At 47.0% G+C, this 22030-nt stretch overlaps 1 protein-coding gene across 1 annotated transcript in view; it reads left to right on the top strand.

Annotated features, from left to right (window-relative positions):
* capn3a (calpain 3a, (p94)) overlaps positions 1–22030 on the top strand; it is a 61666-nt gene that overhangs the window by 5156 nt on the left and 34480 nt on the right. Inside the window, exons 3-9 of the mRNA XM_045209083.1 lie at positions 2792–2910; positions 3231–3364; positions 7875–8043; positions 8614–8697; positions 10063–10157; positions 16074–16151; positions 18830–18990. Coding sequence (XP_045065018.1) covers positions 2792–2910; positions 3231–3364; positions 7875–8043; positions 8614–8697; positions 10063–10157; positions 16074–16151; positions 18830–18990 — 840 coding nt within the window. The remainder of the gene's footprint in view (positions 1–2791; positions 2911–3230; positions 3365–7874; positions 8044–8613; positions 8698–10062; positions 10158–16073; positions 16152–18829; positions 18991–22030) is intronic.

Here is a 22030-nt window from a genome sequence, read left to right as displayed (position 1 = left end):
ACCAACACAACACTACACTGACCCCAACACAACACTACACTGACCCCAACACAACACTACACTGACACCAACACAACACTACACTGACCCCAACACAACACTACAATGACCCCAACACAACACTACACATGACCCCAACACAACACTACACTGACCCCAACACAACACTACAATGACCCCAACACAACACAACACTACACTGACACCAACACAACACTACAATGACCCCAACACAACACTACAATGACCCCAACACAACACTACACTGACACCAACACAACACTACAATGACCCCAACACAACACTACACTGACACCCAACACAACACTACACTGACCCCAACACAACACTACACTGACCCCAACACAACACTACACTGACCCCAACACAACACTACACTGACCCCAACACAACACTACACTGACCCCAACACAAAACTACACTGACCCCAACACAACACTACACTGACACCAACACTACACTGACCCCAACACAACACTACACTGACCCCAACACAACACTACACTGACCCCAACACAACACTACAATGACCCCAACACAACACTACACTGACACCAACACAACACTACACTGACCCCAACACAACACTACACTGACCCCAACACAACACTACACTGACACCAACACAACACTACACTGACCCCAACACAACACTACACTGACCCCAACACAACACTACACTGACCCCAACACAACACTACAATGACCCCAACACAACACTACACTACAATGACCCCAACACAACACTACACTGACACCAACACAACACTACAATGACCCCAACACAACACTACAATGACCCCAACACAACACTACACTGACCCCAACACAACACTACACTGACCCCAACACAACACTACAATGACCCCAACACAACACTACACTACAATGACCCCAACACAACACTACACTACAATGACCCCAACACAACACTACACTGACCCCAACACAACACTACACTGACCCCAACACAACACTACACTGACCCCAACACAACACTACACTGACACCAACACTACACTGACCCCAACACAACACTACACTGACCCCAACACAACACTACACTGACCCCAACACAACACTACAATGACCCCAACACAACACTACACTGACACCAACACAACACTACACTGACCCCAACACAACACTACACTGACCCCAACACAACACTACAATGACCCCAACACAACACTACACTGACACCAACACAACACTACACTGACCCCAACACAACACTACACTGACCCCAACACAACACTACAATGACCCCAACACAACACTACACTACAATGACCCCAACACAACACTACACTGACCCCAACACAACACTACAATGACCCCAACACAACACTACACTGACACCAACACAACACTACACTGACCCCAACACAACACTACACTGACCCCAACACAACACTACAATGACCCCAACACAACACTACACTACAATGACCCCAACACAATACAACAATGACCCCAACATGGTTATCTGTTCTCTTGCTAGTTTGTTGTTAACTTTGGACAATTGAGTTGAGTGTTTTGAATATTTTGGGGGGGGGACAGGTCCCCCTCATCCTCTGTTATTGCTACACTTATGGATGCTTTTCCAGTGGCCTCTCTATATTGTACTGGCTCTATGGAAAGGATTCCAGCTAGCAGCACTTCTCATTGTTGAGCCGTTCGTCCATCCAGGGGGACAAAGGTTCATGCAGGCTGGGACCAAAAATATTCTAAATGCTCAAAACGGACATTGTTCAACAGTTAACTCCCTGACTGGGCACAGCCTACACACAGGTGTGGAGTGACAACCAGAAAACACTGAGGTCAGGAGTGAGAGAGGGAGACTTTTCCCTCAACAACACAAAGATATCAGAGGAAATATTGCATTAGTAGTATTCAGATATCAAGTCCCATCTGGAGACAACCAAGGGGATGATGGCCCACTACTCAGTAACCGAACAATAAAGACAAAATAACAACAACAACAACAACAACAACAACAATATCTCGTCCATCCACTCCAATCAATCATAATGGCTTCACAGAACAATGATTCTACATGTTGTGTACATTTTACCAGTATCCTGGACTGTGTTCATTGTGTGTAAGTGCGTGATGATGATGATGTGTGTGTAGCTTGGGGTGTGTGTGTGTGTATCTTGGTGTGTGTGGGACTGTGTGGCTTGGTGTGTTCCTTGGTGTGTGTGTGTGTGTGTGTGTGTGTGTGTGTGTGTGTGTGTGTGTGTGTAGGTGACTGCTGGCTGAAAATATTGTATCAGTATTTTTAGATTCACATCACAGTGTTGTTATAGATCTACAAATGCACGACTGTTTGTTATTGGTGTGTGTCTCACTGTGTGTTTCCTAGGTGACTGTTTGTTATTGGTGTGTGTCTCACTGTGTGTTTCCTAGGTGACTGTTTGTTATTGGTGTGTGTCTCACTGTGTGTTTCCTAGGTGACTGTTTGTTATTGGTGTGTGTCTCACTGTGTGTTTCCTAGGTGACTGTTTGTTATTGGTGTGTGTCTCACTGTGTGTTTCCTAGGTGACTGTTTGTTATTGGTGTGTGTCTCACTGTGTGTTTCTAGGTGACTGTTTGTTATTGGTGTGTGTCTCACTGTGTGTTTCCTAGGTGACTGTTTGTTATTGGTGTGTGTCTCACTGTGTGTTTCCTAGGTGACTGTTTGTTATTGGTGTGTGTCTCACTGTGTGTTTCCTAGGTGACTGTTGGCTGCTGGCTGTTATAGCCTGTCTGACTGTGTGTTTCCTAGGTGACTGCTGGCTGCTGGCTGCTATAGCCTGTCTGACCCTGAATGAGAAGCTTCTCTACCGTGTCGTTCCTCAGGAACAGAGCTACTCCGAGGGATATGGAGGAATCTTCCACTTCCAGGTCAGAACCCACCAATCAAAACAACCCTAATTACTATAAACTATAAACAATAACACATGTTACATTGACTAATTTCTATGTTGTATTGTAATCAGGGAAGGGCTCAATTCCATTTCAAGTCAGTGAGTTCAGGAAGTACACTGACATTTGAAACTGAAATTGTCCTCAATGAATTTCCTCAAAAGTGGGATAGGAATTTCGGTTTACTTTCTGAATTGAACTGAAATCAACCCCCTACCCTGATTGCAATACATTATCAACTCCTGTCAAATGTCTTCAACCATGTCATTTCCTGCATGGGACATCTCTTCCTCCTCCAGTTCTGGCGCTATGGCGACTGGGTTGACGTTGTCATTGACGACCGCATCCCCACCTTCAACAACCAGCTGGTGTTCACCAAGTCTGCTGAGAGGAATGAGTTCTGGAGCGCCCTGCTGGAGAAGGCCTACGCCAAGTACGTACCCCTAACCCTAGCCCTAACCCTAACCCTAGCCCTAACCCTACCCCTAACCCTACCCCTAACCCTAGCCCTAACCCTACCCTAACCTAGCCCTAGCCCTAACCCTAGCCCTACCCCTACCCCTAAGTAGGACAAGCAAAATGTGTTGCCAGTACGTCATTACGACGTCTATTATGACATCATGGTCAGATTACACTAGCAGTATAGGTCGTTATCAAAAAAAAACGTCACAATAAGGTGTAGTGTTCGATTTACCTGCTGGGGGTCAAGGAGACCCCCAGCTCCTCTAAAACCATTGACGTGCCGTTTTCAAGGGATTGTTAAATAAATGTTAACTATATGGTTGTAATAGCATCACCTCATGAAGAGCATCGTCAGACCTACACATTCCAGATCATTCCATCCAAAACAACTGTCCACATTTAGCTCTATCATCAGAGTTATACAGCAAGTAACTGCATGCTTTTCATGATCAGTAAACATCAATTGATCATGTCATTTCAGATACATAGAGTAGCCTTAAGATTTCTCTCAATATTTGCCACCATTAATTGGATATTTAAGAGATATAAAATAAAAGTGAACTATACCTGAATGAATTAGCTACGCTAGCTAGTAGTTACCACAGCCAGGTCAGCTCTAGCCATGGCCGGTCCGCTCAGTAGGCAGGTTTAGGAGGCCGCCTGTGGTGGCAGATTGATGAGGGGGGCATTTTCTGAGCTAAAATGACCAAGACGCACCTCCAACAACACATAAAACCCCACATAGTTCTTGCCCCAAAAACAATAACAATTTCTCCCAACCAGTGGCATATGGGCTTTTTAGGTGGGCGTTGATGCCGCCCTGTGATGAGCAGCGCCCACTTTGTCAAAGGCAGGGAAGCAAAATATTTAACTAGTCCATTCCCAGTATGCCTCTCCAGGGAAGCAAAATATTTAACTTGTCCATTCCCAGTAAGCCTCTCCAGGGAAGCAAAATATTGATCTTGTCCATTCCCAGTAAGCCTCTCCAGGGAAGCAAAATATTTAACTAGTCCATTCCCAGTATGCCTCTCCAGGGAAGCAAAATATTTAACTTGTCCATTCCCAGTAAGCCTCTCCAGGGAAGCAAAATATTGATCTTGTCCATTCCCAGTAAGCCTCTCCAGGGAAGCAAAATATTTAACTTGTCCATTCCCAGTATGCCTCTCCAGGGTGCTGTTGGAGAAACGCATCGCTGCGGCGCTCCACCAACATTTCCGTCCCCAAAAATGAATCTAACATAAACCATGTAGCGGATTTAGGATATGGTAGAAAGAGTGTGGCCTTTTCTGACACCTACAGACTGGAGATAAAATGGATGAATATGTAATGAGACACATTTTTTTTTTAATTGCCTAATCTAAATGGCGCCCATGGACATTATGGAATGGACAATCAGGCTACTCTCAACTGCTGTCCAGGAGTTTCATCCCGTGGGCTAAACTGTAATGATCAGTGGTTCCTAGTTTGTATCCCTACATTTCTGACGCGCTGATCATAGCGGAAAAAATAAAACACTTCTGCATTTACCTCTCTGTAAACACATTGCAAATAGGCTCAGGATAACTCCTCCTGATAAAGTTGGGTAGCTGATATTCAGAGCTTAAATAGCCAAACTGATTAGTCACATGAATCAGGACTAGTGAAGTCAATGCAACAGTGGGCCCACCACATGGACATGGTAAGGTTACATACACCCCAGTAAGCACGGGCCGACATCTTTTGGACATCTTTTTTTGGTCCTGTCCGGACCAGCAGTCTTTTTTTGGGGGGGTGTTTTACAAACGTTAGGCCTACCACATAGATGAAATTAAAATTAATGTTCAGTTGACACTGTAGACTGTACCTCAGTAATCACCGACTGACGCTGAGGCCTTTTTGTACATCTTTTTTTTTGGTCCTGTCATGTTTTTTGGTGCAGTCCGGACCGGCCTTGATTTCCACATCCACGGACGTTGGTTTCTTGGTCCGGTCCGGACCAAATCTGACCCAGTCGTAGACGTCTATTTTTGGTTCAGATTTTGTCTGGTCTGGACCAGCCTTGATTTGGCCCAAACAAAGACGTCTATAAATGTAGTATTTTCAACTTTCATTCACAACCGAAAATAAACCTGATATTAACGTCCGGAAAAAAACATTTTTATTGTCTGGGAAAATACGTATTTTCACCTCTCATTCAGAACCTAAATTGAACCTAACTTCAACGTCTGGAAAAATACGTATTTTATATGACGGAGTTGACGCTCTCCGCCCGTCTGTTCTCTCATTCTAATTCCAGCGGGTACACGCTCGTTCGAAGCGAGTAAAAAAAAAAAATATTTTTGTTTGATTTGGGCTTTAGATTGTTGACAACATGTAAGCTATATTTCATATTCAATGTTTATTGAAAACATAAATACATTTACACAATGAGCACTTGTTGTCTCTCAAATACATCCTTACAGTTGTTGGTTAGCTAGCTAGCGAATTTTCTGCCATATTAGCATTGATCTACTATTCACAGGATTCCTCTCTGAATCCCTCACCCTTGACCCATCCTCCTCTACTTTCTTCACTGCCTCAGCATACGACACCTTCTGCACTACTCTGACCCTGGAAAACCCCAACCTGCCTTTCTCGCACCGGACACTTCTGATCCCCAGCCCCATTGGTACCCCTACAGTTGACACACACAATTTTATCCACCAAAACTACACAATCCTCTATCCCATGCCCTCCTGCACACTTCCCACATCTTGGAATCTCCCTCCTACAGGATAACTGACTCCCTCAGTGTAACTCACTCAGTGTAATTGGGATGGCTACTGTTTTACGGGCTCCTAACCAATCATGCTATTCTTTGTGGGGTTTTTTCACCTCCAGAACTCGAACTGGCGTCCGGCTCACTCTGTTTGAACTTGACACCAATCTTCCTCGACATACCCTCTCCCTGGTTATTGCTAGCTTCAACAGATTCAAACCCATTCTCTGCCTCCCTCAGTGTTTTCAACCTCCTCTCTCTTTCCGTCCAATCCACCTCCCCTAACCAATTACCAGACTCCTGAAAATATTCAACTTTTCCAGGCCGAAATCTCTTTTTACCCTCCTCAAGAGACATAATAAGCCCTGTACTCCCTCCACTTAACTGGCTAGCTAGCTAATAACAGATCAAGTCAATATGGCTAGTGAACAAGCTAACGTTCAGGGGATAAACTAGATGGCTATATCCAAATATTGTTTGATTTGCTTGTTCTCTATAGTGATGACGACAGGAGTCCAACTGACAACTTTACCAGGTTGATGTCAAGCTCTTTCCAAAAGCCTAATGGCTGATGGAACAAGCTAAATTACGTTGTTTGCTTAGCTAGCTACATGCCAAATGGATAGGTACCTTCGCATATCTGAAATTACATGATCATTGATGTTTACCGATCATGATAACTCTGATGACAGAGCTAAATGTGGAATAATCAGAAATGTGTAGTTCTGACTAAATAGCTATAACATTTAAACACGGCACGTAGTTGTCAATGGTTTTAGCGGAGCTGGTGGTCTCCTTGCCCCCAAGCAGCCAAATCTAACACATTGTGACGTTTTATTGAAGACGACCTATATGGACGTTTTGTTAATGTCTTTTTAGCATCCAGAAACCCTATAACAGCCACTATAAACAGGGTGGTTCGAGCCCTGAATGCTGATTGGCTGACAGCCGTGGTATATCAGACCGTAGACCACGGGTATGACAAACCATGTATTTGTACTGCTCTAATTACGTTGGTAACCAGTTTAATAATAAGGGTGTTTGTGGTATAGTGCCCTTAGCAATGGTATATTGGCCAAATACCACACCCCCTCGGGCCTTATTGCTTAAAAACATCTTTCCAATGACTACTCTACCCTGCTCTCCCTAATCGCTCCCCTAATCCTCACCTGAACCTCTCCCCACCACCTCATCCTGTCTCCCCCTCACCCTGACTCCCCCCTGAGCCTCTCCCCACCACCTCATCCTGTCTCCCCCTCACCCTGACTCCCCCTGATCCTCTCCCTGACTCCCCCCTGAACCTCTCCCCACCACCTCATCCTGTCTCCCCCTGACCCTCTCCCCACCCCCTTTACCCTGTCTCCCCCTGAGCCTCTCCCCCACCCCCTCACCCTGTCTCCAGATTCAGATTCAGATCAACTTTATTATCCCACCAGGGGGAAATTCATTTGGTCATGTGCTTAACCCTCTCCCCCCCTTTACCCTGTCTCCCCCCTTGACCCTCTCCCCCCTGACATACCCCTAACCCTCTCTCACCCTGTCTCACTCTCTCTCACCCCCGTCATCCTCTGACATACCCCTAACCCTCTCTCACCCTGTCTCACACTCTGACCTACCCCCAACACTCACCCTGTCTCCCCCTGACCCTCTCCCCACCCCCTCACCCTGTCTCACTCTCTCTCACCCCCCGTCATCCTCTGACCTACCCCCAACACTCACCCTGTCTCACCCTCCCATCCCCCAGGCTGCACGGTTCCTATGAGGCCCTGAAGGGCGGCAACACCACGGAGGCCATGGAAGATTTCACCGGGGGAGTGACAGAGTTCTATGAGATGAAGGAGGCGCCCAAGGAGCTGTACAAGATCATGAAGAAGGCCCTGGAGAGAGGCTCTATGATGGGCTGCTCTATCGACGTGAGTCTCTGACCTTAGGAGCGTGACCCCGACCTCCAACAGGTCTCACAAACCGTAATTGAAGAGACTCCCGTCAATAGAGCAGCCCATCAGGGAGCCTCTCTCTCTTCAGTTATTGATTCAGACCAGATCTAGAAGCCATTTCAGTCAAAACGTTCAGCTATGTATGGCCTGTCTGTGGAGGTCTTGCCCACAGTTAGTCCCGCCACCCGCAGTGCCGTGTCGGTGTGGATACAAATCCATCCCATTGCCTATTTCACACAATACCTTCTCCCGTCTTTCCTGCCTCCCCTACTCACTATCCACAGAAGCATGTAGAAATACAAGAGGAGTGGAAACCCCCCCCCCCCCAAAAAAAACAAAAAAACATTAGAATTTTTTAAAAATAATCCATAGGTTTAACAAAATGTATCGAGTGCTGGAACTCATCGATGATCAAGAGCAATTTAAAAACGATCCCCTTCCACAGGTTTAACCAACTGTATCCAATCAGTCCTGCTCCTCATGTCATCATTGACGATCCAGAAGCCATGTTGTGATTCCTGTCCTGTTGTTCATTCCATTCCCCAGTCCCTGGTTCCAGCTCGCTTCGAGACCCGTACCGTGACTGGCCTGGTGAAGGGCCACGCCTACTCTGTGACTGCCGTTGAGGAGGTGAGATACACCTATAGAAACATATATGTTCACTTTACGCCATAGATCGTGGGTTCGATTCCCGCAAGGGGGCTGCACATAAGTAAAATATATGCAGGCATGAGTGTAAGTCGCTTTGGATAAAAGCGTCTGCTAATGAAATATATTTATTTATCATCTTGTGATTGCTGTATATACACTACATTATTAGATAGACCATGAGATACACTACATTATTAGATAGAACATGAGATACACTACATTATTAGATAGACCATGAGATACACTACATTATTAGATAGATAGACCATGAGATACACTACATTATTAGATAGACCATGAGATACACTACATTATTAGATAGACCATGAGATACACTACATTATTAGATAGATAGACCATGAGATGCACTACATTATTAGATAGATAGACCATGATATACACTACATTATTAGATAGACCATGAGATACACTACATTATTAGATAGACCATGAGATACACTACATTATTAGATAGATAGACCATGAGATGCACTACATTATTAGATAGATAGACCATGATATACACTACATTATTAGATAGATAGACCATGAGATACACTACATTATTAGATAGACCATGAGATACACTACATTATTAGATAGACCATGAGATACACTACATTATTAGATAGATAGACCATGAGATACACTACATTATTAGATAGATAGACCATGAGATGCACTACATTATTAGATAGATAGACCATGAGATACACTACATTATTAGATAGATAGACCATGAGATACACTACATTATTAGATAGATAGACCATGAGATGCACTACATTATTAGATAGACCATGAGATACACTACATTATTAGATAGACCATGAGATACACTACATTATTAGATAGACCATGAGATGCACTACATTATTAGATAGATAGACCATGAGATACACTACATTATTAGATAGATAGACCATGAGATACACTACATTATTAGATAGATAGACCATGAGATACACTACATTATTAGATAGATAGACCATGAGATGCACTACATTATTAGATAGACCATGAGATACACTACATTATTAGGTAGACCATGAGATACACTATATTATTAGATAGACCATGAGATACACTACATTATTAGATAGATAGACCATGAGATACACTACATTATTAGATAGACCATGAGATACACTACATTATTAGGTAGACCATGAGATACACTACATTATTAGATAGACCATGAGATACACTACATTATTAGATAGACCATGAGATACAGAGCGGTGGTTAGATGACAGTAGCCATTTGAAAGCTGACTCAATGGGCCAGTGGTTGTTGCCGTTGTGATTGTTACATGGACCGGTGTGTGTGTGTGTTTCTCCTCAGTGTAAGCAGTCCCATCACAAGGAGTCTAAGGTGCGTCTGGTGCGCCTCAGGAACCCCTGGGGACAGGTGGAGTGGAACGGGCCCTGGAGCGACAAGTAAGAGACACCTGATTGGTTGATTCATTACTTAATTGATTGATTGATTACTTAATTGATGTTGTTCCCTCCCGTCCACAGCTCTAAGGAGTGATGATGTTGTTGATGTTGTTCCCTCCTGTCCACAGCTCTGAGGAGTGATGATGTTGTTCCCTCCTGTCCACAGCTCTGAGGAGTGATGATGTTGTTCCCTCCTGTCCACAGCTCTGAGGAGTGATGATGTTGTTGATGTTGTTCCCTCCTGTCCACAGCTCTAAGGAGTGATGATGTTGTTGATGTTGTTCCCTCCCGTCCACAGCTCTGAGTAGTGATGATGTTGTTGATGTTGTTCCCTCCCATCCACAGCTCTGAGTAGTGATGATGTTGTTGATGTTGTTCCCTCCTGTCCACAGCTCTGAGGAGTGATGATGTTCTTGATGTTGTTCCCTCCTGTCCACAGCTCTAAGGAGTGATGATGTTGTTGATGTTGTTCCCTCCTGTCCACAGCTCTGAGGAGTGATGATGTTCTTGATGTTGTTCCCTCCTGTCCACAGCTCTAAGGAGTGATGATGTTGTTGATGTTGTTCCCTCCTGTCCACAGCTCTAAGGAGTGATGATGTTGTTCCCTCCCGTCCACAGCTCTAAGGAGTGATGATGTTGTTGATGTTGTTCCCTCCTGTCCACAGCTCTGAGGAGTGATGATGTTCTTGATGTTGTTCCCTCCTGTCCACAGCTCTAAGGAGTGATGATGTTGTTGATGTTGTTCCCTCCTGTCCACAGCTCTGAGGAGTGATGATGTTCTTGATGTTGTTCCCTCCTGTCCACAGCTCTAAGGAGTGATGATGTTGTTGATGTTGTTCCCTCCTGTCCACAGCTCTAAGGAGTGATGATGTTGTTGATGTTGTTCCCTCCTGTCCACAGCTCTAAGGAGTGATGATGTTGTTCCCTCCCATCCACAGCTCTAAGGAGTTATGATGTTGTTGATGTTGTTCCCTCCCGTCCACAGCTCTGAGTAGTGATGATGTTGTTGATGTTGTTCCCTCCCGTCCACAGCTCTGAGTAGTGATGATGTTGTTGATGTTGTTCCCTCCCGTCCACAGCTCTAAGGAGTGATGATGTTGTTGATGTTGTTCCCTCCTGTCCACAGCTCTGAGGAGTGATGATGTTGTTCCCTCCCGTCCACAGCTCTGAGGAGTGTTGATGTTGTTCCCTCCCGTCCACAGCTCTGAGGAGTGATGATGTTGTTGATGTTGTTCCCTCCTGTCCACAGCTCTAAAGAGTTATGATGTTGTTCCCTCCCGTCCACAGCTCTGAGGAGTGATGATGTTGTTCCCTCCTGTCCACAGCTCTGAGGAGTGATGATGTTGTTCCCTCCTGTCCACAGCTCTGAGGAGTGATGATGTTGTTCCCTCCCGTCCACAGCTCTGAGGAGTGATGATGTTGTTCCCTCCTGTCCACAGCTCTAAGGAGTGATGATGTTGTTGATGTTGTTCCCTCCTGTCCACAGCTCTGAGGAGTGATGATGTTGTTCCCTCCCGTCCACAGCTCTGAGGAGTGATGATGTTGTTCCCTCCTGTCCACAGCTCTAAGGAGTGATGATGTTGTGGTTTCTCTCCACAGCTCTAAGGAGTATGATGTTGTTGATGTTGTTCCCTCCTGTCCACAGCTCTGAGGAGTGATGATGTTGTTGATGTTGTTCCCTCCCGTCCACAGCTCTGAGGAGTGATGATGTTGTTCCCTCCTGTCCACAGCTCTGAGGAGTGATGATGTTGTTGATGTTGTTCCCTCCTGTCCACAGCTCTAAGGAGTGATGATGTTGTTGATGTTGTTCCCCACTGCCCACAGCTCTAAGGAGTGATGATGTTGTTGATGTTGTTCCCCACTGCCCACAGCTCTAAGGAGTGATGATGTTGTTGATGTTGTTCCCTTCTGTCCACAGCTCTAAGGAGTGATGATGTTGTTGATGTTGTTCCCTCCCGTCCACAGCTCTGAGGAGTGATGATGTTGTTGATGTTGTTCCCTCCCGTCCACAGCTCTAAGGAGTGATGATGTTGTTGATGTTGTTCCCTCCCGTCCACAGCTCTAAGGAGTGATGATGTTGTTGATGTTGTTCCCTCCCGTCCACAGCTCTAAGGAGTGATGATGTTGTTGATGTTGTTCCCTCCCGTCCACAGCTCTAAGGAGTGATGATGTTGTTGATGTTGTTCCCTCCCGTCCACAGCTCTAAGGAGTGATGATGTTGTTGATGTTGTTCCCTCCTGTCCACAGCTCTGAGGAGTGATGATGTTGTTGATGTTGTTCCCTCCCGTCCACAGCTCTGAGTAGTGATGATGTTGTTGATGTTGTTCCCTCCCGTCCACAGCTCTAAGGAGTGATGATGTTGTTCCCTCCCGTCCACAGCTCTGAGGAGTGATGATGTTGTTCCCTCCTGTCCACAGCTCTAAGGAGTGATGATGTTGTTCCCTCCTGTCCACAGCTCTGAGGAGTGATGATGTTGTTGATGTTGTTCCCTCCCGTCCACAGCTCTAAGGAGTGATGATGTTGTTGATGTTGTTCCCTCCCGTCCACAGCTCTGAGGAGTGATGATGTTGTTGATGTTGTTCCCTCCCGTCCACAGCTCTGAGGAGTGATGATGTTGTTGATGTTGTTCCCTCCTGTCCACAGCTCTGAGGAGTGTTGATGTTGTTCCCTCCCGTCCACAGCTCTGAGGAGTGATGATGTTGTTGATGTTGTTCCCTCCCGTCCACAGCTCTAAGGAGTGATGATGTTGTTGATGTTGTTCCCTCCTGTCCACAGCTCTGAGGAGTGATGATGTTGTTGATGTTGTTCCCTCCCGTCCACAGCTCTGAGGAGTGATGATGTTGTTGATGTTGTTCCCTCCCGTCCACAGCTCTAAGGAGTGATGATGTTGTTGATGTTGTTCCCCCCTGCCCACAGCTCTGAGGAGTGATGATGTTGTTCCCTCCCCGTCCACAGCTCTAAGGAGTGATGATGTTGTTCCCTCCTGTCCACAGCTCTGAGGAGTGATGATGTTGTTGATGTTGTTCCCTCCGTCCACAGCTCTAAGGAGTGATGATGTTGTTGATGTTGTTCCCTCCTGTCCACAGCTCTAAGGAGTGATGATGTTGTTGATGTTGTTCCCCACTGCCCACAGCTCTGAGGAGTGATGATGTTGTTCCCTCCCGTCCACAGCTCTAAGGAGTGATGATGTTGTTCCCTCCTGTCCACAGCTCTGAGGAGTGATGATGTTGTTGATGTTGTTCCCTCCGTCCACAGCTCTAAGGAGTGATGATGTTGTTGATGTTGTTCCCTCCTGTCCACAGCTCTGAGGAGTGATGATGTTGTTGATGTTGTTCCCTCCCGTCCACAGCTCTAAGGAGTGATGATGTTGTTGATGTTGTTCCCTCCTGTCCACAGCTCTGAGGAGTGATGATGTTGTTGATGTTGTTCCCTCCCGTCCACAGCTCTGAGGAGTGATGATGTTGTTGATGTTGTTCCCTCCCGTCCACAGCTCTGAGGAGTGATGATGTTGTTCCCTCCCGTCCACAGCTCTAAGGAGTGATGATGTTGTTGATGTTGTTCCCTCCTGTCCACAGCTCTGAGGAGTGATGATGTTGTTGATGTTGTTCCCTCCCGTCCACAGCTCTAAGGAGTGATGATGTTGTTGATGTTGTTCCCCACTGCCCACAGCTCTAAGGAGTGATGATGTTGTTGATGTTGTTCCCCACCGCCCACAGCTCTAAGGAGTGATGATGTTGTTGATGTTGTTCCCTCCCGTCCACAGCTCTAAGGAGTGATGATGTTGTTGATGTTGTTCCTCCGTCCACAGCTCTGAGGAGTGATGATGTTGTTGATGTTGTTCCCTCCCGTCCACAGCTCTAAGGAGTGATGATGTTGTTGATGTTGTTCCCTCCCGTCCACAGCTCTAAGGAGTGATGATGTTGTTGATGTTGTTCCCTCCCGTCCACAGCTCTAAGGAGTGATGATGTTGTTGATGTTGTTCCCTCCCGTCCACAGCTCTAAGGAGTGATGATGTTGTTGATGTTGTTCCCTCCCGTCCACAGCTCTAAGGAGTGATGATGTTGTTGATGTTGTTCCCTCCTGTCCACAGCTCTGAGGAGTGATGATGTTGTTGATGTTGTTCCCTCCCGTCCACAGCTCTGAGGAGTGATGATGTTGTTGATGTTGTTCCCTCCCGTCCACAGCTCTAGAGGAGTGATGATGTTGTTGTTGATGTTGTTCCCTCCTGTCCACAGCTCTAGAGGAGTGTTGATGTTGTTCCCTCCCGTCCACAGCTCTGAGGAGTGATGATGTTGTTGATGTTGTTCCCTCCCGTCCACAGCTCTGAGGAGTGATGATGTTGTTGATGTTGTTCCCTCCTGTCCACAGCTCTGAGGAGTGTTGATGTTGTTCCCTCCCGTCCACAGCTCTGAGGAGTGATGATGTTGTTGATGTTGTTCCCTCCCGTCCACAGCTCTAAGGAGTGATGATGTTGTTGATGTTGTTCCCTCCTGTCCACAGCTCTGAGGAGTGATGATGTTGTTGATGTTGTTCCCTCCCGTCCACAGCTCTGAGGAGTGATGATGTTGTTGATGTTGTTCCCTCCCGTCCACAGCTCTAAGGAGTGATGATGTTGTTGATGTTGTTCCCCACTGCCCACAGCTCTGAGGAGTGATGATGTTGTTCCCTCCCGTCCACAGCTCTAAGGAGTGATGATGTTGTTCCCTCCTGTCCACAGCTCTGAGGAGTGATGATGTTGTTGATGTTGTTCCCTCCCGTCCACAGCTCTAAGGAGTGATGATGTTGTTGATGTTGTTCCCTCCTGTCCACAGCTCTAAGGAGTGATGATGTTGTTGATGTTGTTCCCCACTGCCCACAGCTCTGAGGAGTGATGATGTTGTTCCCTCCCGTCCACAGCTCTAAGGAGTGATGATGTTGTTCCCTCCTGTCCACAGCTCTGAGGAGTGATGATGTTGTTGATGTTGTTCCCTCCCGTCCACAGCTCTAAGGAGTGATGATGTTGTTGATGTTGTTCCCTCCTGTCCACAGCTCTGAGGAGTGATGATGTTGTTGATGTTGTTCCCTCCCGTCCACAGCTCTAAGGAGTGATGATGTTGTTGATGTTGTTCCCTCCTGTCCACAGCTCTGAGGGAGTGATGATGTTGTTGATGTTGTTCCTTCCGTCCACAGCTCTGAGGAGTGATGATGTTGTTGATGTTGTTCCTCCCGTCCACAGCTCTGAGGAGTGATGATGTTGTTCCCTCCCGTCCACAGCTCTAAGGAGTGATGATGTTGTTGATGTTGTTCCTCCTGTCCACAGCTCTGAGGAGTGATGATGTTGTTGATGTTGTTCCCTCCCGTCCACAGCTCTGAGGAGTGATGATGTTGTTGATGTTGTTCCCTCCCGTCCACAGCTCTAAGGAGTGATGATGTTGTTGATGTTGTTCCCTCCCGTCCACAGCTCTAAGGAGTGATGATGTTGTTGATGTTGTTCCCTCCCGTCCACAGCTCTGAGGAGTGATGATGTTGTTCCCCACTGCCCACAGCTCTAAGGAGTGATGATGTTGTTGATGTTGTTCCCCACTGCCCACAGCTCTAAGGAGTTATGATGTTGTTGATGTTGTTCCCTCCCGTCCACAGCTCTAAGGAGTGATGATGTTGTTGATGTTGTTCCCCCCTGCCCACAGCTCTAAGGAGTGATGATGTTGTTGATGTTGTTTCCCTCCGTCACACTGGAACTGCCCACAGCTCTAAGGAGTGATGATGTTGTTGATGTTGTTCCCCACTGCCCACAGCTCTAAGGAGTGATGATGTTGTTGATGTTGTTCCCTCCCTGCCCACAGCTCTAAGGAGTGATGATGTTGTTGATGTTGTTCCCTCCCGTCCACAGCTCTAAGGAGTGATGATGTTGTTGATGTTGTTCCCTCCCGTCCACAGCTCTAAGGAGTGGGTATCTCTGTCTAAGGGAGAGAAGGACAAGCTCCAGCATCAGAGTGCTGAGGACGGTGAGTTCTGGTGAGTCTGTTCCTCTCTTCAACAAGTAATTCTAGCTGCTCTTGAAAATCTAAGCTTGTTGTCTCTACCTACATTTCGTGTCCTCTCCTGTCTCGACTGGAAAAGGAAAACCCACACTCACTGAAATTGTCTTTCAGTTTTTAAAGTTATTCTGCTGCTAAAGAACATCTAAACGTACAGACTATTTCAGTGAGTGCAAGTCTTCCTTTTCCAGTTGATATGCCTTTTGAACACTGCATCAAAAGATGTTTGATTAGAAATTATCGAGTAGAACATGCCAGTTCTCTCATCCCCTCTCCCACCCCGTCTCCCGCTCCCTCTCCCTCCCTATTGTGGGGGCTGTTTTGTTAGACTTCAGTGCGGCTTTTGACATTATCGATCATACAGTGCCTTGCAAAAGTATTCATCCCCTTGGCGTTTTTCTTATTTTGTTGCATTACAACCTGTAATTTCTATTTGGATTTCATGTAATGGACATACACAAAATAGTCCAAATTGGTGAAATGAAATGAAATAAATGTTTCAAAAAAGTCTAAAAAATAAATAACAGGAAAAGTGGTGTGTGCATATGTATTCACCCCCTTTGCTATGAAGCCCCTAAATAAGATCTGGTGCAACCAATTACCTTCAGAAGTCACATAATTAGTTAAATAAAGTCCACCTGTGTGCAATCTAAGTGTCACATGATCTGTCACATGATCTCAGTATATATACGCCTGTTCTGAAAGGCCACAGTGTCTGCAACACCACTAAGCAAGGGGCACCACCAAGCAAGCGGCACCATGAAGACCAAGGAGCTCTCCAAACAGGTCAGGGACAAAGTTGTGGAGAAGTACAGATCAGGGTTGGGTTATAAAAGAATATCCGTAACTTTGAACATCCCACAGAGCACCATTAAATCCATTATTAAAAAATGGAAATAATATGGCACCACAACAAACCTGCCAAGAGAGGGCCACCCACCAAAACTTACGGACCAGGCAAGGAGGGCATTAATCAGAGAGGCAACAAAGAGACCAAAGATAACCCTGAAGGAGCTGCAAAGCTCCACAGCGGAGATTGGAGTATCTGTCCATAGGACCACTTTAAGCTGGGCTTTACGGAAGAGTGGCCAGAAAAAAGCCATTGCTTCAAGATAAAAATAAGAAAACACATTTAGTGTTTGCCAAAAGGCATGTGGGAGACTCCCCAAACATATGGAAGAAGGTACTCTGGTCAGATGAGACTAAAATTGAGCTTTTTGGCCATCAAGGAAAACTCTATGTCTGGCACAAACCCAACACCTCTCATCACCCCGAGAACACAGTCCCTGTCGATGTTTTTCCATCGGCAGGGACTGGGAAACTGGTCAGAATTGAAGGAATGATGGATGGCACTAAATACAGGGAAATTCTTGAGGGAAACCTGTTTCAGTCTTCCAGAGATTTGAGACTGTGACAAAGGTGCACCTTCCAGCAGGACAATGACCCTAAGCATACTGCTAAAGCAACACTCGAGTGGTTTAAGGGGAAACATTTAAATGTCTTGGAATGGCCTAGTCAAAGTCCAGACCTCAATCCAATTGAGAATCTGTGGTATGACTTAAAGATTGCTGTACACCAGCGGAACCCATCCAACTTGAAGGAGCTGGAGCAGTTTTGCCTTGAAGAATGGGCAAAAATCCCAGTGGCTAGATGTGCCAAGCTTATAGAGACATACCCCAAGAGACTTGCAGCTGTAATTGCTGTAAAAGGTGTCTCTACAAAGTATTGACTTTGGGGGGTTGAATAGTTATGCACGCTCTCAAGTTTTCTGTTTTTTGTCTTATTTCTTGTTTGTTTCACCATAAAAAAATATTTTGAATCTTCAAAGTGGTAGGCATGTTGTGTAAATCAAATGATACAACCCCCCAAAAAATCAATTTTAATTCCAGGTTGTAAGGCAACAAAATAGGAAAAATGCAAAGGGGGGTGAATACTTTAGCAAGCCACTGTAGTCTTCTGATGGAAAAACATACAGTGAGGGAAAAAAGCATTTGATCCCCTGCTGATTTTGTACGTTTGCCCACTGACAAAGACATGATCAGTCTATAATTTTAATGGAAGGTTTATTTGAACAGTGAGAGACAGAATAATCCAAGTAGAATCAGAAATTCCCCAGGGCAGCTGTCTAGGCCCCTTACCTTTTTAAATCTTTACTAATGACATGCCACTGGCCAACACCATACACTTTATTTTCATTTGTTATTTTATTTAACCTTTATTTAACTAGGCAAGTCAGTTAAGAACAAATTCTTATTTACAATGACGGCCCACATTGGCCAAACCCGGACGACACCTGGGCCAATTGTGCCACGTAGTGTGCAGATTGATGAGAAAAAAATAACAATTCAATCCATTTTAGAATAAGGTTGTAACCAGGTTGTGAAACTGTATGTCAAGGGGTCTGAATACTTTCCTAATGCACTGTAACTGCTTTAATGTTGCTGGACCCCAGGAAGAGTAGCTGCTGCCTTGGCAGCAGCTAATGGGCATCCTTAATAAATACAAATACAAATCTCCTCTGTCTCCCTCCCCCCCTCTCTCTCTCTCTCTCTCCCTCCCCCTCTCTCTCCCTCCCCTCTCTCTCTCTCTCTCTCTCTCTCTCCCTCCCCCTCTCTCTCTCTCTCTCTCTCTCTCTCTCTCCCCCCCACCCCCCAGGATGTCCTTTGAGGACTTCAAGAAGAACTACACCAAGATTGAGATCTGCAACCTGACCCCTGACGCCCTGGAGGACGATAAGATCCACAAGTGGACGGTGTCCGTGAACGAGGGTCGCTGGGTCAGAGGCTGCTCTGCTGGGGGCTGCAGGAACTACCCAGGTAGGAGATGACCCCTGACCTCTAAACTCTAACCCTGTATTATATATTACCCTCGTCTGTAATTTGTTATTATTTTAGTTTAGAAACTTAAGAGTTGAATTCAGACTTGGTTAGTAATTACAGTAATAATTGTTTTATTTTAAATACTTTAGCTGTGGTTGATTGAGCTTGCCTGATGCAATGGAACCAATTGAATAGTCCTACAATTGCACTTCCCTTCCACCTGGCACTCCGGTCAGGCTAAATCAAATGTTCCCAAAGTGTTTGAAAGAATAATATTATTTGAACCCAGGTCTGGTTGCCTCGTGTATAGGATTGTCCTCATACGGGGCACCATTACGTAGTAGACAATGTCCATCAAAGGCCCAGTGCAGTCAAAAACGTGATTTTCCTGTGTTTTATATATATTTCCACACTATGAGGTTAGAATAATACTGTGAAATTGTGAAAATTATGATAATGCCTTTTTAGCGTAAAAGCTTTTTGAAAAGACCGTATGAAATTTCAGCTGTTTTGATGGGATGGAGTTTTGGCCTGCCTGGTGACATCACCAGGCGGTAAATTAGTTAAAAGACCGATAAGAAAGAGAGTTCCAAACCTCTCTGCCAATAACAGCTAGTTTTTAGTTTTCCCCTCCCCACTCTGACCACTCCCAGCCCCTCCCCACTCCCAGCCCCTCCCAGCCCCTCCCAGCCCCTCCCCCCTCCCAGCCCCTCCCCACTCCCAGCCCCTCCCCACTCTGACCACTCCCAGCCCCTCCCCACTCTGACCACTCCCAGCCCCTCCCCACTCAGACCACTCCCAGCCCCTCCCCACTCCAGCCCTGACCACTCCCAGCCCCTCCCCGCTCTGACCACTCCCAGCCCCTCCCCGCTCTGACCACTCCCAGCCCCTCCCCGCTCTGACCACTCCCAGCCCCTCCCCGCTCTGACCACTCCCAGCCCCTCCCCACTCTGACCACTCCCAGCCCCTCCCCACTCTGACCACTCCCAGCCCCTCCCCACTTCCCTCCCAGCCCCCTCTGACCACTCCCAGCCCCTCCCCACTCTGACCACTCCCAGCCCCTCCCCACTCTGACCACTCCCAGCCCCTCCCAGCCCCCTCTGACCACTCCCAGCCCCTCCCCCACTCTGACCACTCCCAGCCCCTCCCCCACTCTGACCACTCCCAGCCCCTCCCCACTCAGACCACTCCCAGCCCCTCCCCACTCTGACCACTCCCAGCCCCTCCCCACTCCCAGCCCCCTCCCCACTCTGACCACTCCCAGTCCCTCCCCACTCAGACCACTCCCAGCCCCTCCCCACTCTGACCACTCCCAGCCCCCTCCCCACTCTGACCACTCCCAGCCCCTCCCCACTCAGCCCCTCCCCACTCAGACCACTCCCAGCCCCTCCCCACTCTGACCACTCCCAGCCCCTCCCCACTCTGACCACTCCCAGCCCCTCCCCACTCAGACCACTCCCAGCCCCTCCCCACTCAGACCACTCCCAGCCCTTCCCCGCTCTGACCACTCCCAGCCCCTCCCCACTCTGACCACTCCCAGCCCCTCCCCACTCAGACCACTCCCAGCCCCTCCCCACTCTGACCACTCCCAGCCCCTCCCAGCCCCTCCCACTCTGACCACTCCCAGCCCCTCCCCACTCTGACCACTCCCAGCCCCTCCCCACTCTGACCACTCCCAGCCCCTCCCCACTCTGACCACTCCCAGCCCCTCCCCACTCTGACCACTCCCAGCCCCTCCCCACTCTGACCACTCCCAGCCCCTCCCCACTCCCAGCCCCTCCCCACTCTGACCACTCCCAGCCCCTCCCCACTCTGACCACTCCCAGCCCCTCCCAGCCCCTCCCCACTCTGACCACTCCCAGCCCCTCCCCACTCTGACCACTCCCAGCCCCTCCCCACTCTGACCACTCCCAGCCCCTCCCCACTCAGACCACTCCCAGCCCCTCCCCACTCAGACCACTCCCAGACATTCCTAGCAACATTTTTGCTTGAGAAATTGCTCTTTGCTAAGAAGCTATTTTTGATTATTTTTGTCTATTTTAATTGAAGAAAAATCATAGTAAGGTACTTAATTGTTATCCAGAAATGATTTGATATTGAGATAAAAACGGTAACATTGGACCTTTAAGTGATGTTGGTGTGTTTGGTTCTGGACCCCATGCTCATTGAGTGATGTTGGTGTTTTTGGTTCTGGACCCCATGCTCATTGAGTGATGTTGGTGTGTTTGGTCCTAAACCCCATGCTCATTGAGTGATGTTGGTGTTTTTGGTTCTGGACCCCATGCTCATTGAGTGATGTTGGTGTTTTTGGTTCTGGACCCCATGCTCATTGAGTGATGTTGGTGTTTTTGGTTCTGGACCCCATGCTCATTGAGTGATGTTGGTGTGTTTGGTCCTAAACCCCATGCTCATTGAGTGATGTTGGTGTTTTTGGTTCTGGACCCCATGCTCATTGAGTGATGTTGGTGTTTTTGGTTCTGGACCCCATGCTCATTGAGTGATGTTGGTGTGTTTGGTTCTGGACCCCATGCTCATTGAGTGATGTTGGTGTTTTTGGTTCTGGACCCCATGCTCATTGAGTGATGTTGGTGTGTTTGGTTCTGGACCCCATGCTCATTGAGTGATGTTGGTGTGTTTGGTTCTGGACCCCATGCTCATTGAGTGATGTTGGTGTTTTTGGTTCTGGACCCCATGCTCATTGAGTGATGTTGGTGTTTTTGGTCCTAAACCCCATGCTCATTGAGTGATGTTGGTGTTTTTGGTTCTGGACCCCATGCTCATTGAGTGATGTTGGTGTTTTTGGTCCTAAACCACATGCTCATTGAGTGATGTTGGTGTTTTTGGTTCTGGACCCCATGCTCATTGAGTGATGTTGGTGTTTTTGGTTCTGGACCCCATGCTCATTGAGTGATGTTGGTGTTTTTGGTTCTGGACCCCATGCTCATTGAGTGATGTTGGTGTTTTTGGTCCTAAACCCCATGCTCATTGAGTGATGTTGGTGTGTTTGGTCCTAAACCCCATGCTCATTGAGTGATGT

This window comes from Coregonus clupeaformis, chromosome 29, assembly GCF_020615455.1.
Source record: "Coregonus clupeaformis isolate EN_2021a chromosome 29, ASM2061545v1, whole genome shotgun sequence".
Classification (NCBI taxonomy): Eukaryota; Metazoa; Chordata; class Actinopteri; order Salmoniformes; family Salmonidae; genus Coregonus; species Coregonus clupeaformis.
This window is presented reverse-complemented; position numbering and strand designations above follow the sequence as displayed.